Raw genomic sequence first — 18,779 nt, forward strand, 5'->3', positions numbered from 1 at the left:
CTTTGCCTGTCTATTTTTAGAGTTAAATTATTTTTACTCTACTTTCAGTTGGAAGAGCCAATATATGGCACACTAGATCCCAGCTTCACAAACTTTATGGCACCAGGAATCATTCTCAGGTAAATCATGTACCTACCTCAGAAAGAACTGTCAATCTTTACTGTGTTATATCATCCTGAAAAAGCTGTCAATCTTTACCCTGTTATATCATCCTGAGTAAACTGTCAATCTTTACTGTGTTATATCATCCTGAGTAAACTGTCAATCTTTACTGTGTTATATCATCCTGAGAAAACTGTCAATCTTTACTGTGTTATATCATCCTGAAAAAGCTGTCAATCTTTACCCTGTTATATCATCCTGAGAAAACTGTCAATCTTTACTGTGTTATATCATCCTGAGAAAACTGTCAATCTTTACTGTGTTATATCATCCTGAGAAAACTGTCAATCTTTACCCTGTTATATCATCCTGAGAAAACTGTCAATCTTTACTGTGTTATATCATCCTGAGAAAACTGTCAATCTTTACCCTGTTATATCATCCTGAGAAAACTGTCAATCTTTACTGTGTTATATCAAGAAAACTGTCAATCTTTACTGTGTTATATCATCCTGAGAAAACTGTCAATCTTTACTGTGTTATATCATCCTGAGAAAACTGTCAATCTTTACCCTGTTATATCATCCTGAGAAAACTGTCAATCTTTACTGTGTTATATCATCCTGAGAAAACTGTTAATCTTTACCCTGTTATATCATCCTGAGAAAACTGTCAATCTTTACTGTGTTATATCATCCTGAGAAAACTGTCAATCTTTACCCTGTTATATCATCCTGAGAAAACTGTCAATCTTTACCCTGTTATATCATCCTGAGAAAACTGTCAATCTTTACTGTGTTATATCATCCTGAGAAAACTGTCAATCTTTACTGTGTTATATCATCCTGAGAAAACTGTCAATCTTTACTGTGTTATATCATCCTGAGAAAACTGTCAATCTTTACTGTGTTATATCATCCTGAGAAAACTGTCAATCTTTACTGTGTTATATCATCCTGAGAAAACTGTCAATCTTTACTGTGTTATATCATCCTGAGAAAACTGTCAATCTTTACCCTGTTATATCATCCTGAGAAAACTGTCAATCTTTACTGTGTTATATCATCCTGAGAAAACTGTCAATCTTTACTGTGTTATATCATCCTGAGAAAACTGTCAATCTTTACCCTGTTATATCATCCTGAGAAAACTGTCAATCTTTACTGTGTTATATCATCCTGAGAAAACTGTCAATCTTTACCCTGTTATATCATCCTGAGAAAACTGTCAATCTTTACTGTGTTATATCATCCTGAGAAAACTGTCAATCTTTACTGTGTTATATCATCCTGAGAAAACTGTCAATCTTTACTGTGTTATATCATCCTGAGAAAACTGTCAATCTTTACTGTGTTATATCATCCTGAGAAAACTGTCAATCTTTACTGTGTTATATCATCCTGAGAAAACTGTCAATCTTTACTGTGTTATATCATCCTGAGAAAACTGTCAATCTTTACTGTGTTATATCATCCTGAGAAAACTGTCAATCTTTACTGTGTTATATCATCCTGAGAAAACTGTCAATCTTTACTGTGTTATATCATCCTGAGAAAACTGTCAATCTTTACTGTGTTATATCATCCTGAGAAAACTGTCAATCTTTACTGAGAAAACTGTGTTATATCATCCTGAGAAAACTGTCAATCTTTACCCTGTTATATCATCTCTTTACTGTGTTTATCAAGAAAACTGTCAATCTTTACTGTGTTATATCAACTGTCAATCTTTACTGTGTTATATCATCCTGAGAAATCTTTACTGTCATATCTGAGAAAACTGTCAATACTGTGTTATATCATCCTGAGAAAACTGTCAATCTTTACTGTGTTATATCATCCTGAGAAAACTGTCAATCTTTACTGTGTTATATCATCCTGAGAAAACTGTCAATCTTTACTGTGTTATATCATCCTGAGAAAACTGTCAATCTTTACTGTGTTATATCATCCTGAGAAAACTGTCAATCTTTACTGTGTTATATCATCCTGAGAAAACTGTCAATCTTTACTGTGTTATATCATCCTGAGAAAACTGTCAATCTTTACTGTGTTATATCATCCTGAGAAAACTGTCAATCTTTACTGTGTTATATCATCCTGAGAAAACTGTCAATCTTTACTGTGTTATATCATCCTGAGAAAACTGTCAATCTTTACTGTGTTATATCATCCTGAGAAAACTGTCAATCTTTACCCTGTTATATCATCCTGAGAAAACTGTCAATCTTTACTGTGTTATATCATCCTGAGAAAACTGTCAATCTTTACTGTGTTATATCATCCTGAGAAAACTGTCAATCTTTACTGTGTTATATCATCCTGAGAAAACTGTCAATCTTTACTGTGTTATATCATCCTGAGAAAACTGTCAATCTTTACTGTGTTATATCATCCTGAGAAAACTGTCAATCTTTACTGTGTTATATCATCCTGAGAAAACTGTCAATCTTTACTGTGTTATATCATCCTGAGAAAACTGTCAATCTTTACTGTGTTATATCATCCTGAGAAAACTGTCAATCTTTACTGTGTTATATCATCCTGAGAAAACTGTCAATCTTTACTGTGTTATATCATCCTGAGAAAACTGTCAATCTTTACTGTGTTATATCATCCTGAGAAAACTGTCAATCTTTACTGTGTTATATCATCCTGAGAAAACTGTCAATCTTTACTGTGTTATATCATCCTGAGAAAACTGTCAATCTTTACTGTGTTATATCATCCTGAGAAAACTGTCAATCTTTACTGTGTTATATCATCCTGAGAAAACTGTCAATCTTTACTGTGTTGTATCATCCTGAGAAAACTGTCAATCTTTACTGTGTTATATCATCCTGAGAAAACTGTCAATCTTTACTGTGTTATATCATCCTGAGAAAACTGTCAATCTTTACTGTGTTATATCATCCTGAGAAAACTGTCAATCTTTACTGTGTTATATCATCCTGAGAAAACTGTCAATCTTTACTGTGTTATATCATCCTGAGAAAACTGTCAATCTTTACTGTGTTATATCATCCTGAGAAAACTGTCAATCTTTACTGTGTTATATCATCCTGAGAAAACTGTCAATCTTTACTGTGTTATATCATCCTGAGAAAACTGTCAATCTTTACTGTGTTATATCATCCTGAGAAAACTGTCAATCTTTACTGTGTTATATCATCCTGAGAAAACTGTCAATCTTTACTGTGTTATATCATCCTGAGAAAACTGTCAATCTTTACTGTGTTATATCATCCTGAGAAAACTGTCAATCTTTACTGTGTTATATCATCCTGAGAAAACTGTCAATCTTTACTGTGTTATATCATCCTGAGAAAACTGTCAATCTTTACTGTGTTATATCATCCTGAGAAAACTGTCAATCTTTACTGTGTTATATCATCCTGAGAAAACTGTCAATCTTTACTGTGTTATATCATCCTGAGAAAACTGTCAATCTTTACTGTGTTATATCATCCTGAGAAAACTGTCAATCTTTACTGTGTTATATCATCCTGAGAAAACTGTCAATCTTTACCCTGTTATATCATCCTGAGAAAACTGTCAATCTTTACTGTGTTATATCATCCTGAGAAAACTGTCAATCTTTACTGTGTTATATCATCCTGAGAAAACTGTCAATCTTTACTGTGTTATATCATCCTGAGAAATCTGTCAATCTTTACTGTGTTATATCATCCTGAGAAAACTGTCAATCTTTACTGTGTTATATCATCCTGAGAAAACTGTCAATCTTTACTGTGTTATATCATCCTGAGAAAACTGTCAATCTTTACTGTGTTATATCATCCTGAGAAAACTGTCAATCTTTACTGTGTTATATCATCCTGAGAAAACTGTCAATCTTTACCCAGTTTTCACATCATGAGAAAACTGTCAATCTTTACTGTCTTATATCATCCTTAGAAAACTGTCAATCTTTACTGTGTTATATCATCCTGAGAAAACTGTCAATCTTTACTGTGTTATATCATCCTGAGAAAACTGTCAATCTTTACTGTGTTATATCATCCTGAGAAAACTGTCAATCTTTACTGTGTTTTATCATCCTGAGAAAACTGTCAATCTTTACTGTGTTATATCATCCTGAGAAAACTGTCAATCTTTACTGTGTTATATCATCCTGAGAAAACTGTCAATCTTTACTGTGTTATATCATCCTGAGAAAACTGTCAATCTTTACTGTGTTATATTATATCATCCTGAGAAAACTGTCAATCTTTACCCTGTTATATCATCCTGAGAAAACTGTCAATCTTTACTGTGTTATATCATCCTGAGAAAACTGTCAATCTTTACTGTGTTATATCATCCTGAGAAAACTGTCAATCTTTACTGTGTTATATCATCCTGAGAAAACTGTCAATCTTTACTGTGTTATATCATCCTGAGAAAACTGTCAATCTTTACTGTGTTATATCATCCTGAGAAAACTGTCAATCTTTACTGTGTTATATCATCCTGAGAAAACTGTCAATCTTTACTGTGTTATATCATCCTGAGAAAACTGTCAATCTTTACTGTGTTATATCATCCTGAGAAAACTGTCAATCTTTACTGTGTTATATCATCCTGAGAAAACTGTCAATCTTTACTGTGTTATATCATCCTGAGAAAACTGTCAATCTTTACTGTGTTATATCATCCTGAGAAAACTGTCAATCTTTACTGTGTTATATCATCCTGAGAAAACTGTCAATCTTTACTGTGTTATATATGAGAAAACTGTCAATCTTTACTGTGTTATATCATCCTGAGAAAACTGTCAATCTTTACTGTGTTATATCATCCTGAGAAAACTGTCAATCTTTACTGTGTTATATCATCCTGAGAAAACTGTCAATCTTTACTGTGTTATATCATCCTGAGAAAACTGTCAATCTTTACTGTGTTATATCATCCTGAGAAAACTGTCAATCTTTACTGTGTTATATCATCCTGAGAAAACTGTCAATCTTTACTGTGTTATATCATCCTGAGAAAACTGTCAATCTTTACCCTGTTATATCATCCTGAGAAAACTGTCAATCTTTACTGTGTTATATCATCCTGAGAAAACTGTCAATCTTTACTGTGTTATATCATCCTGAGAAAACTGTCAATCTTTACTGTGTTATATCATCCTGAGAAAACTGTCAATCTTTACTGTGTTATATCATCCTGAGAAAACTGTCAATCTTTACCCTGTTATATCATCCTGAGAAAACTGTCAATCTTTATCTTTACCCTGTTATATCATCCTGAGAAAACTGTCAATCTTTACTGTGTTATATCATCCTGAGAAAACTGTCAATCTTTACTGTGTTATATCATCCTGAGAAAACTGTCAATCTTTACTGTGATATATCATCCTGAGAAAACTGTCAATCTTTACTGTGTTATATCATCCTGAGAAAACTGTCAATCTTTACTGTGTTATATCATCCTGAGAAAACTGTCAATCTTTACTGTGTTATATCATCCTGAGAAAACTGTCAATCTTTACTGTGTTATATATCCTGAGAAAACTGTCAATCTTTACTGTGTTATATCATCCTGAGAAAACTGTCAATCTTTACTGTGTTATATCATCCTGAGAAAACTGTCAATCTTTACTGTGTTATATCATCCTGAGAAAACTGTCAATCTTTACTGTGTTATATCATCCTGAGAAAACTGTCAATCTTTACTGTGTTATATCATCCTGAGAAAACTGTCAATCTTTACTGTGTTATATCATCCTGAGAAAACTGTCAATCTTTACTGTGTTATATCATCCTGAGAAAACTGTCAATCTTTACTGTGTTATATCATCCTGAGAAAACTGTCAATCTTTACTGTGTTATATCATCCTGAGAAAACTGTCAATCTTTACTGTGTTATATCATCCTGAGAAAACTGTCAATCTTTACCCTGTTATATCATCCTGAGAAAACTGTCAATCTTTACTGTGTTATATCATCCTGAGAAAACTGTCAATCTTTACTGTGTTATATCATCCTGAGAAAACTGTCAATCTTTACTGTGTTATATCATCCTGAGAAAACTGTCAATCTTTACTGTGTTATATCATCCTGAGAAAACTGTCAATCTTTACTGTGTTATATCATCCTGAGTCAATCTTTACTGTGTTAAACTGTCAATCTTTACTGTGTTATATCATCCTGAGAAAACTGTCAATCTTTACTGTGTTATATCATCCTGAGAAAACTGTCAATCTTTACTGTGTTATATCATCCTGAGAAAACTGTCAATCTTTACTGTGTTATATCATCCTGAGAAAACTGTCAATCTTTACTGTGTTATATCATCCTGAGAAAACTGTCAATCTTTACTGTGTTATATCATCCTGAGAAAACTGTCAATCTTTACTGTGTTATATCATCCTGAGAAAACTGTCAATCTTTGAGAAAACTGTCAATCTTTACTGTGTTATATCATCCTGAGAAAACTGTCAATCTTTACTGTGTTATATCCTCCTGAGAAAACTGTCAATCTTTACTGTGTTATATCATCCTGAGAAAACTGTCAATCTTTACTGTGTTATATCATCCTGAGAAAACTGTCAATCTTTACTGTGTTATATCATCCTGAGAAAACTGTCAATCTTTACTGTGTTATATCATCCTGAGAAAACTGTCAATCTTTACTGTGTTATATCATCCTGAGAAAACTGTCAATCTTTACTGTGTTATATCATCCTGAGAAAACTGTCAATCTTTACTGTGTTATATCATCCTGAGAAAACTGTCAATCTTTACTGTGTTATATCATCCTGAGAAAACTGTCAATCTTTACTGTGTTATATCATCCTGAGAAAACTGTCAATCTTTACTGTGTTATATCATCCTGAGAAAACTGTCAATCTTTACTGTGTTATATCATCCTGAGAAAACTGTCAATCTTTACTGTGTTATATCATCCAGAGAAAACTGTCAATCTTTACTGTTTTTATCATCCTGAGAAAACTGTCAATCTTTACTGTGTTATATCATCCTGAGAAAACTGTCAATCTTTACTGTGTTATATCATCCTGAGAAAACTGTCAATCTTTACTGTGTTATATCATCCTGAGAAAACTGTCAATCTTTACTGTGTTATATCATCCTGAGAAAACTGTCAATCTTTACTGTGTTATATCATCCTGAGAAAACTGTCAATCTTTACTGTGTTATATCATCCTGAGAAAACTGTCAATCTTTACTGTGTTGTATCATCCTGAGAAAACTGTCAATCTTTACTGTGTTATATCATCCTGAGAAAACTGTCAATCTTTACTGTGTTATATCCTCCTGAGAAAACTGTCAATCTTTACTGTGTTGTATCATCCTGAGAAAACTGTCAATCTTTACTGTGTTTTATCATCCTGAGAAAACTGTCAATCTTTACCCTGTTATATCATCCTGAGAAAACTGTCAATCTTTACTGTGTTATATCATCCTGAGAAAACTGTCAATCTTTACTGTGTTATATCATCCTGAGAAAACTGTCAATCTTTACTGTGTTATATCATCCTGAGAAAACTGTCAACTGTGTTATATCTTTGAGAAAACTGTGTGTTATATCATCCTGAGAAAACTGTCAATCTTTACTGTGTTATATCATCCTGAGAAAACTGTCAATCTTTACTGTGTTATATCATCCTGAGAAAACTGTCAATCTTTACTGTGTTATATCATCCTGAGAAAACTGTCAATCTTTACTGTGTTATATCATCCTGAGAAAACTGTCAATCTTTACTGTGTTATATCATCCTGAGAAAACTGTCAATCTTTACTGTGTTATATCAATCTTTCCTGAGAAAACTGTCAATCTTTACTGTGTTATATCATCCTGAGAAAACTGTCAATCTTTACTGTGTTATATCATCCTGAGAAAACTGTCAATCTTTACTGTGTTATATCATCCTGAGAAAACTGTCAATCTTTACTGTGTTATATCATCCTGAGAAAACTGTCAATCTTTACTGTGTTATATCATCCTGAGAAAACTGTCAATCTTTACTGTGTTATATCATCCTGAGAAAACTGTCAATCTTTACCCTGTTATATCATCCTGAGAAAACTGTCAATCTTTACTGTGTTATATCATCCTGAGAAAACTGTCAATCTTTACTGTGTTATATCATCCTGAGAAAACTGTCAATCTTTACTGTGTTATATCATCCTGAGAAAACTGTCAATCTTTACTGTGTTATATCATCCTGAGAAAACTGTCAATCTTTACTGTGTTATATCATCCTGAGAAAACTGTCAATCTTTACTGTGTTATATCATCCTGAGAAAACTGTCAATCTTTACTGTGTTATATCATCCTGAGAAAACTGTCAATCTTTACTGTGTTATATCATCCTGAGAAAACTGTCAATCTTTACTGTGTTATATCATTCTGAGAAAACTGTCAATCTTTACTGTGTTATATCATCCTGAGAAAACTGTCAATCTTTACTGTGTTATATCACCCTGAGAAAACTGTCAATCTTTACTGTGTTATATCACCCTGAGAAAACTGTCAATCTTTACCCTGTTATATCATCCTGAGAAAACTGTCAATCTTTACTGTGTTGTATCATCCTGAGAAAACTGTCAATCTTTACTGTGTTATATCATCCTGAGAAAACTGTCAATCTTTACTGTGTTATATCATCCTGAGAAAACTGTCAATCTTTACTGTGTTATATCATCCTGAGAAAACTGTCAATCTTTACTGTGTTATATCATCCTGAGAAAACTGTCAATCTTTACTGTGTTATATCATCCTGAGAAAACTGTCAATCTTTACTGTGTTATATCATCCTGAGAAAACTGTCAATCTTTACTGTGTTATATCATCCTGAGAAAACTGTCAATCTTTACTGTGTTATATCATCCTGAGAAAACTGTCAATCTTTACTGTGTTATATCATCCTGAGAAAACTGTCAATCTTTACTGTGTTATATCATCCTGAGAAAACTGTCAATCTTTACCCTGTTATATCATCCTGAGAAAACTGTCAATCTTTACTGTGTTATATCATCCTGAGAAAACTGTCAATCTTTACTGTGTTATATCATCCTGAGAAAACTGTCAATCTTTACTGTGTTATATCATCCTGAGAAAACTGTCAATCTTTACTGTGTTATATCATCCTGAGAAAACTGTCAATCTTTACTGTGTTATATCATCCTGAGAAAACTGTCAATCTTTACTGTGTTATATCATCCTGAGAAAACTGTCAATCTTTACCCTGTTATATCATCCTGAGAAAACTGTCAATCTTTACTGTGTTATATCATCCTGAGAAAACTGTCAATCTTTACTGTGTTATATCATCCTGAGAAAACTGTCAATCTTTACTGTGTTATATCATCCTGAGAAAACTGTCAATCTTTACTGTGTTATATCATCCTGAGAAAACTGTCTGTGTTATATCATCCTGAGAAAACTGTCAATCTTTACTGTGTTATATCATCCTGAGAAAACTGTCAATCTTTACCCTGTTATATCATCCTGAGAAAACTGTCAATCTTTACTGTGTTATATCATCCTGAGAAAACTGTCAATCTTTACTGTGTTATATCATCCTGAGAAAACTGTCAATCTTTACTGTGTTATATCATCCTGAGAAAACTGTCAATCTTTACTGTGTTATATCATCCTGAGAAAACTGTCAATCTTTACCCTGTTATATCATCCTGAGAAAACTGTCAATCTTTACTGTGTTATATCATCCTGAGAAAACTGTCAATCTTTACTGTGTTATATCACCCTGAGAAAACTGTCAATCTTTACTGTGTTATATCATCCTGAGAAAACTGTCAATCTTTACTGTGTTATATCATCCTGAGAAAACTGTCAATCTTTACTGTGTTATATCATCCTGAGAAAACTGTCAATCTTTACTGTGTTATATCATCCTGAGAAAACTGTCAATCTTTACTGTGTTATATCATCCTGAGAAAACTGTCAATCTTTACTGTGTTATATCATCCTGAGAAAACTGTCAATCTTTACTGTGTTATATCATCCTGAGAAAACTGTCAATCTTTACTGTGTTATATCATCCTGAGAAAACTGTCAATCTTTACTGTGTTATATCATCCTGAGAAAACTGTCAATCTTTACTGTGTTATATCATCCTGAGAAAACTGTCAATCTTTACTGTGTTATATCATCCTGAGAAAACTGTCAATCTTTACTGTGTTATATCATCCTGAGAAAACTGTCAATCTTTACTGTGTTATATCATCCTGAGAAAACTGTCAATCTTTACTGTGTTATATCATCCTGAGAAAACTGTCAATCTTTACTGTGTTATATCATCCTGAGAAAACTGTCAATCTTTACTGTGTTATATCATCCTGAGAAAACTGTCAATCTTTACTGTGTTTTATCATGCTGAGAATACTGTCAATCTTTACTGTGTTTTATCATCCTGAGAAAACTGTCAATCTTTACTGTGTTTTATCATCCTGAGAAAACTGTCAATCTTTACCCTGTTATATCATCCTGAGAAAACTGTCAATCTTTACTGTGTTGTATCATCCTGAGAAAACTGTCAATCTTTACTGTGTTATATCATCCTGAGAAAACTGTCAATCTTTACTGTGTTATATCATCCTGAGAAAACTGTCAATCTTTACTGTGTTATATCATCCTGAGAAAACTGTCAATCTTTACTGTGTTATATCATCCTGAGAAAACTGTCAATCTTTACTGTGTTATATCATCCTGAGAAAACTGTCAATCTTTACTGTGTTATATCATCCTGAGAAAACTGTCAATCTTTACCCTGTTATATCATCCTGAGAAAACTGTCAATCTTTACCCTGTTATATCATCCTGAGAAAACTGTCAATCTTTACTGTGTTATATCATCCTGAGAAAACTGTCAATCTTTACTGTGTTATATCATCCTGAGAAAACTGTCAATCTTTACTGTGTTATATCATCCTGAGAAAACTGTCAATCTTTACTGTGTTATATCATCCTGAGAAAACTGTCAATCTTTACTGTGTTATATCATCCTGAGAAAACTGTCAATCTTTACTGTGTTATATCATCCTGAGAAAACTGTCAATCTTTACTGTGTTATATCATCCTGAGAAAACTGTCAATCTTTACTGTGTTATATCATCCTGAGAAAACTGTCAATCTTTACTGTGTTATATCATCCTGAGAAAACTGTCAATCTTTACTGTGTTATATCATCCTGAGAAAACTGTCAATCTTTACTGTGTTATATCATCCTGAGAAAACTGTCAATCTTTACTGTGTTATATCATCTTTCCTGAGAAAACTGTCAATCTTTCTGTGTTATATCATCCTGAGAAAACTGTCAATCTTTACCCTGTTATATCATCCTGAGAAAACTGTCAATCTTTACTGTGTTATATCATCCTGAGAAAACTGTCAATCTTTACTGTGTTATATCATCCTGAGAAAACTGTCAATCTTTACTGTGTTATATCATCCTGAGAAAACTGTCAATCTTTACTGTGTTATATCATCCTGAGAAAACTGTCAATCTTTACTGTGTTATATCATCCTGAGAAAACTGTCAATCTTTACCCTGTTATATCATCCTGAGAAAACTGTCAATCTTTACTGTGTTATATCATCCTGAGAAAACTGTCAATCTTTACTGTGTTATATCATCCTGAGAAAACTGTCAATCTTTACTGTGTTATATCATCTTGAGAAAACTGTCAATCTTTACTGTATTATATCATCCTAAGAAAACTGTCAATCTTTACTGTGTTATATCATCCTGAGAAAACTGTCAATCTTTACTGTGTTATATCATCCTGAGAAAACTGTCAATCTTTACTGTGTTATATCATCCTGAGAAAACTGTCAATCTTTACTGTGTTATATCATCCTGAGAAAACTGTCAATCTTTACTGTGTTATATCATCCTGAGAAAACTGTCAATCTTTACTGTGTTATATCATCCTGAGAAAACTGTCAATCTTTACTGTGTTATATCATCCTGAGAAAACTGTCAATCTTTACCCTGTTATATCATCCTGAGAAAACTGTCAATCTTTACTGTGTTATATCATCCTGAGAAAACTGTCAATCTTTACTGTGTTATATCATCCTGAGAAAACTGTCAATCTTTACTGTGTTATATCATCCTGAGAAAACTGTCAATCTTTACTGTGTTATATCATCCTGAGAAAACTGTCAATCTTTACTGTGTTATATCATCCTGAGAAAACTGTCAATCTTTACTGTGTTATATCATCCTGAGAAAACTGTCAATCTTTACCCTGTTATATCATCCTGAGAAAACTGTCAATCTTTACTGTGTTATATCATCCTGAGAAAACTGTCAATCTTTACTGTGTTGTATCATCCTGAGAAAACTGTCAATCTTTACTGTGTTATATCATCCTGAGAAAACTGTCAATCTTTACCCTGTTATATCATCCTGAGAAAACTGTCAATCTTTACTGTGTTATATCATCCTGAGAAAACTGTCAATCTTTACTGTGTTATATCATCCTGAGAAAACTGTCAATCTTTACTGTGTTATATCATCCTGAGAAAACTGTCAATCTTTACCCTGTTATATCATCCTGAGAAAACTGTCAATCTTTACTGTGTTATATCATCCTGAGAAAACTGTCAATCTTTACTGTGTTATATCATCCTGAGAAAACTGTCAATCTTTACCCTGTGTTATATCATCCTGAGAAAACTGTCAATCTTTACTGTGTTATATCATCCTGAGAAAACTGTCAATCTTTACCCTGTTATATCATCCTGAGAAAACTGTCAATCTTTACTGTGTTATATCATCCTGAGAAAACTGTCAATCTTTACCCTGTTATATCATCCTGAAAAAACTGTCAATCTTTACTGTGTTTTATTATCCTGAGAAAACTGTCAATCCTTACCCAGGTATACATGCATCAGCCCCAGCAACCATCGTCAATTTTTACCCAGCTGGTATATCATCTTCAGCAAGCCGAGTCAGTCTTCATAGAATTCCTAGAAAAAGTGACTAACAATATTTTTTAATGTTTTTCCAAGCATTACTTTCTTTCATTACTCAAGAAACACTGTCAATTTCACTCAGGAACATCCATGATACTCCAGGGGTAATAATCACTTTGATGTATAAATTCGCTCTCTGCACCCTAGAACATGTCATTTACAAAAGTTAAAGTACAAGCGATGCTATTTGATTGGTTCCAGAAGAAAACAAATCTGACCAATCACTGGCTGATCCACTCCTTATGAAAATTACAAAGGAGCTACACCCAACTTCAAAGCCATTAGAATATATTGTTATGCAATCTTGGGATTTGTTTGATATTCATCAAAATAGTCTTCTTGTCTTGTCCACAAGGTGTCACACATAGAAACTGCAATTTTGACTTAACATGCTCCTGGTGTGCAGAGAGTGAAACTGATTGTATCCACTGGAGTATCAAGGATTGCCCAGGAAACACTTTCAGTCTAACTTCCAACCTAAAAAATGGAAACTCTGTCAATCTTATTTAGATAAACTTTGTGAACAAATTGTAAGCTCTGTACTCTTTCCACTGGTAAACTTTGTCAATTGTTCACTAGTAAAATCAGTCAATATTCCTCAGGTAAAATCTGCTAAACACTTCAGGTAAACTCTGTCAACATTCCTCAGGTAAACTCCATCAACATTCCTCAGGTAAACTCTGTCAACATTCCTCAGGTAAACTCTGTCAACATTCCTCAGGTAAACTCTGTCAACATTCCTCAGGTAAAATCTGCTCCACATTCCTCAGGTAAAATCTGTCAGCATTCCTCAGGTAAAATCTGACAGCATTCCTCAGGTAAACTCTGTCAACATTCCTCAGGTGAAATCTGTCCACATTCCTCTGGTAAAACCTGTCAACCTTCCTCAGGTAAATTCTATCAATGTTACTCAGGTAAACGCTGCTAAACCTGCTTTATTTAAGACTGTCCCCATTGACCTTCACCAGCTGAACTCTAGATCTATTTCCTTGAGGTAAATTCTACCAAATCCTATACTGATGCAAAGGTAGAAAATAAGTAATAATATTATTGTGGTTTTGATATTTCAGTATAACATTTTTCATGGCAACAGGACTGACTACGCTGGCTTTTGTAATGGAAAAGAAAGAGGGCCTTCTGGAAAGGAGTATGGTGTCAGGTACAATAGCATTACATACACACAGATTGTACATGCGGAGTTGATTTGGTGATCAACCCTTGCCTGCTAATAAGATCACACATTTACATTGTTGTATATTAGTGTTAACAACATGATCAAGTAATAAGCCCACCCCCTGAATACACTTACGGGGGAATGTTTTGGCAAGAGCAGTAAGGAGAATTAAGTATATTCGGGAAGAAAGATCTTTTATACTTTCACATGTCTTCTTTATAGAGCTTTATGTGTTTATAAATAGTATGTAGGATGGTAAGGAACTGATGGTTGAATTTGAATTCCGATTCTAATGGTGGTTTGACCAGAGTAATGATACTGTTTTACTAGATATGTGTGGGATAATATACAAACACTGCTAACCCTTTAAAAAAAATTAATTATGTATTGTTATAAATACATAGATTGTTATTTTATTTGTCATTTTCATAATGAGTTTATGAAGAGTTTTACCCCATTTTTGATTTCTTCTGTAAATTCATTTAAATTTTTATTACTAGTAAATATATCAACTATTTTTTGCTATTTTTCAAGGATGAAACAGAAACAAATTTTTGAAAAATTAAGAGAGAAAACCATAATAGTCTTTTGCAGGAATTCTGTGAAAATTATATGATTATTTTTGTTTGAAGATTTTGATAAAACCACACCAATAAAACCTAGGAAAAAATTAATTTTCTGTGTTTGAGCCATTTGCTTTAAGTTGTAGTAATAACAATATGGAGAACAATATAACAACTCTGTGTTAGGGAGTAGACATGAGTTATGTTATCTTTGACTACACTAATGTCAGCAGTACAACTTAGTATGTTTTTTTGTTGACAGGAATGATGTCAGCAGTACAACTTAGTATGTTTTTTTGTTGACAGGAATGATGTCAGCAGTACAACTTAGTATGTTTTTTTGTTGACAGGAATGATGTCAGCAGTACAACTTAGTATGTTTTTTTGTTGACAGGAATGATGTCAGCAGTACAACTTAGTATGTTTTTTTGTTGACAGGAATGATGTCAGCAGTACAACTTAGTATGTTTTTTTGTTGACAGGAATGATGTCAGCAGTACAACTTAGTATGTTTTTTTGTTGACAGGAATGATGTCAGCAGTACAACTTAGTATGTTTTTTTGTTGACAGGAATGATGTCAGCAGTACAACTTAGTATGTTTTTTTGTTGACAGGAATGATGTCAGCAGTACAACTTAGTATGTTTTTTTGTTGACAGGAATGATGTCAGCAGTACAACTTAGTATGTTTTTTTGTTGACAGGAATGATGTCAGCAGTACAACTTAGTATGTTTTTTGTTGACAGGAATGATGTTAGCTTACACTAATGTCAGCAGTACAACTTAGTATGTTTTTTTTGTTGACAAGAATGATGTCAGCAGTACAACTTAGTATGTTTTTGTTGACAGGAATGGTGTTAGCTTACACTAATGTCAGCAGTACAACTTAGTATGTTTTTGTGACAGGAATGATGTTAGCTTACACTAATGTCAGCAATACAACTTAGTATGTTTTTGTGACAGGAATGATGTTAGCTTACACTAATGTCAGCAGTACAACTTAGTATGTTTTTTTGTTGACAGGAATGATGTTAGCTTACACTAACGTCAGCAGTACAACTTAGTATGTTTTTGTTAACAGGAATGACTCCTTTTGAGATTATGCTAGCCCACGTGCTGACCCAATTGTTGGTGATGATGGTGCAGGTTGGCCTCTTGCTGGTGTTCGCTCTACTTGTCTTTCATGTATGTCTCAAATTAAGAAATGTAAACCCAAAAAGATTTAATTGTCAATTGATAATTCTTAATTTCCATGATTTGATTTATTTGATTACATATTTTTCGAAGGTTTCACTGCAGCACATAATATAACGATATATATGTAGACACAAGCTCACATTCATTCAAATAGAACTTTGTACTTATGGGAATAATATATTTATGCAAAGTTGCATTTGGTTCAGATCTACAGTTGTCATCTTCATGAACCGTCATCACACAATCAGCATCATTAATTGATGATTCTTTCAAAAGTATAGTTAGGTAAGCAAAAAGACAAAAGAAATATACACAGATTTTCGTTAAGAGTTTTTAATTACAAATTTTTAAAGTGATGATAGTATTTCATTTGGATTGATTTTCTAGGTGCCATATAAAGGGCCTCTGATCTGGGTGATCATACTTGTGTTGTTACAAGGTTTCTGTGTTATGACTCTAGGTATGTATATATTATGTCTTCATGGTGTCTTTGCTTTACATTTTACAGACAAAGACTGTACTTACAGATTTCTGAGTTAAGCAATAAATAGACAAAGACTGTACTTACGGATTTCTGAGTTAAGCATTAAATAGACAAAGACTGTACTTACGGATTTCTGAGTTAAGCATTAAATAGACAAAGACTGTACTATAGACAAAGACTGTACTTACGGATTTCTGAGTTAAGCATTAAATAGACAAAGACTGTACTTACGGATTTCTGAGTTAAGCATTAAATAGACAAAGACTGTACTTACAGATTTCTGAGTTAAGCATTAAATAGACAAAGACTGTACTTACAGATTTCTGAGTTAAGCATTAAATAGACAAAGACTGTACTTACAGATTTCTGAGTTAAGCATTAAATAGACAAAGACTGTACTTACGGATTTCTGAGTTAAGCATTAAATAGACAAAGACTGTTTGTTTAATATTTCTTTTCATTAAAGGTATCATCATTTCTGTGCTATGTGAGGAAGAAACTTCTGCCATACAGCTAGCATTAGGATCTGTTTATCCTATGTTATTACTGAGCGGTAAGTTGGAATGTGTTTACAAGTACTCGTTCTTTACTTACTGTAAAAATTGCTTATTTTTGTGGTGAATTTATTTCATGGATATTCTGAATCAAAAATTTAAATATCCAAAACATGATTAAAATTGACATTGGTTATGGTTTATATTGTGAATTAGATTAATCCACGGAAATGTATTTTTAGGGGGAAGTCACAAAAAGTGAGCCCAGTGAAAATACATGATTTTACATGTAATCGACTAAGGGGACTTTTTACTTATATATAAGTATAAACTTTAATTTACAACGATTGCCATACAAGTTATTTCAACTTAAATAAATCACTCTTGTTGGCCCGAATATAAGCGTGTGAGGGGTCTTATTGTGGGAGGAAACCAGCATACCCAGGGAAAACCCATGGGATCGGGCAGGTGACCCAATGCTTTTTCACGTTTGTTCCGGGAATTTAACCCTGGACAGCTAGGTGAAAGGTGAGTGTGTTACCACTACGCCACCCGATCCGACTTTTTACTTACTGTGTGGTTATTTTAAACTTTATCCTGAATCCATTTTAATCATTTTACATGCAAACATTTTCACGCCACAAATGTATTGTGAAGAAGTTTTGAAAATTAGTTAGAAGGACATGAATTTGTAAACGTAATCTTTATTATTAGATGGAAGTTTTATGTATTTACAGGTATCATCTGGCCGGTGGAAGCCATGCCCCATTGGTTACATTATATCAGTATTTGTTTACCTATGACATACGGGGCGGATGCCATGCGTGCTATCCTTAGTCGAGGTTCGTAGACAAAAATAAGCTATATACTGAATCATCAAGTAATGATTGACATGAGAAATATTATCTATATTTAATTGGCCTTATACCTTGCAATAAGCCCGTCCAGTTATATTGCTGTTCAACACACTTTTGGTAACACACGACACATCTAATACTCTGTCCACACATCTTGCATACATCATCACTATATTGATCACATACACAGTACGGTATCTAGTGCACAAGAAGATTCTGTGCAGACTTATGTGATATTCAGTCAATTAGTCAATTTTACTGGATAGAAAGTAGCAAAACTACAATTGGCACTACATTATATTCACATAGGAAGATTCTATGGAGACTTAATAGTTGATATCCAGTCCAACTTACTATAATATCAGTGGTAACAACATCAAATTTAATGGTATTATATCAGACAAAACCTGTGTTAAGCTGTTCCTTTTTAGTTCTCATTTTACTTAATTTTTTTATCTTTTTACCCTGTGTCTGGCTTGTCACAACTGTCATTACAAACCTGTTTATTTTTTAACTTTTAACAGGCTGGACCTTAACAGACCTGCCAGTTTGGCGGGGATACCTGGTAACACTTGGCTGGAGCTTTGGCTTGTTGGCCCTTGCTGGCTTTATACTTCGACTCAAACAATAGGATTTTGGATTCAAACAATAGGCTTTGTTTTTTGTGCTGTACACAAAATATAACAAGTTCAAGATTTTGTCTACTTTTGAGATTCTATATTTCATGTTTTAATACATACAACAATTTTGTTTTTATAATTGATGCAGATTATTTGTTTAAGTTCATATCATATATTTGACAAAACTAATATTTGAGTTTGACTGAACAGTAAATTTGCTGATTTGTGGAAGATAGAATAAATTATTATGAGTACAATACAATCTGCTTTATGAAGATGTATGATGATAATCATTTACATTAATGGTTACATTAT

General features: G+C 33.1%; 1 protein-coding gene across 1 annotated transcript in view; it reads left to right on the plus strand.

Moving 5' to 3' along the window:
- LOC132561212 (ABC transporter G family member 20-like) overlaps positions 1-18,572 on the plus strand; it is a 31,185-nt gene extending 12,613 nt beyond the window's left edge. Inside the window, exons 15-21 of the mRNA XM_060225942.1 lie at positions 49-119; positions 14,147-14,235; positions 15,894-15,997; positions 16,397-16,469; positions 16,960-17,046; positions 17,725-17,829; positions 18,369-18,572. Coding sequence (XP_060081925.1) covers positions 49-119; positions 14,147-14,235; positions 15,894-15,997; positions 16,397-16,469; positions 16,960-17,046; positions 17,725-17,829; positions 18,369-18,475 — 636 coding nt within the window. The 3' untranslated portion in view covers positions 18,476-18,572. The remainder of the gene's footprint in view (positions 1-48; positions 120-14,146; positions 14,236-15,893; positions 15,998-16,396; positions 16,470-16,959; positions 17,047-17,724; positions 17,830-18,368) is intronic.
- The last annotated feature ends 207 nt before the right edge of the window (positions 18,573-18,779 follow it).

Source organism: Ylistrum balloti, unplaced genomic scaffold (assembly GCF_031769215.1).
Source record: "Ylistrum balloti isolate Yb309-2 unplaced genomic scaffold, AGI_CSIRO_Ybal_v1 Utg371178, whole genome shotgun sequence".
NCBI lineage: Eukaryota > Metazoa > Mollusca > Bivalvia > Pectinida > Pectinidae > Ylistrum > Ylistrum balloti.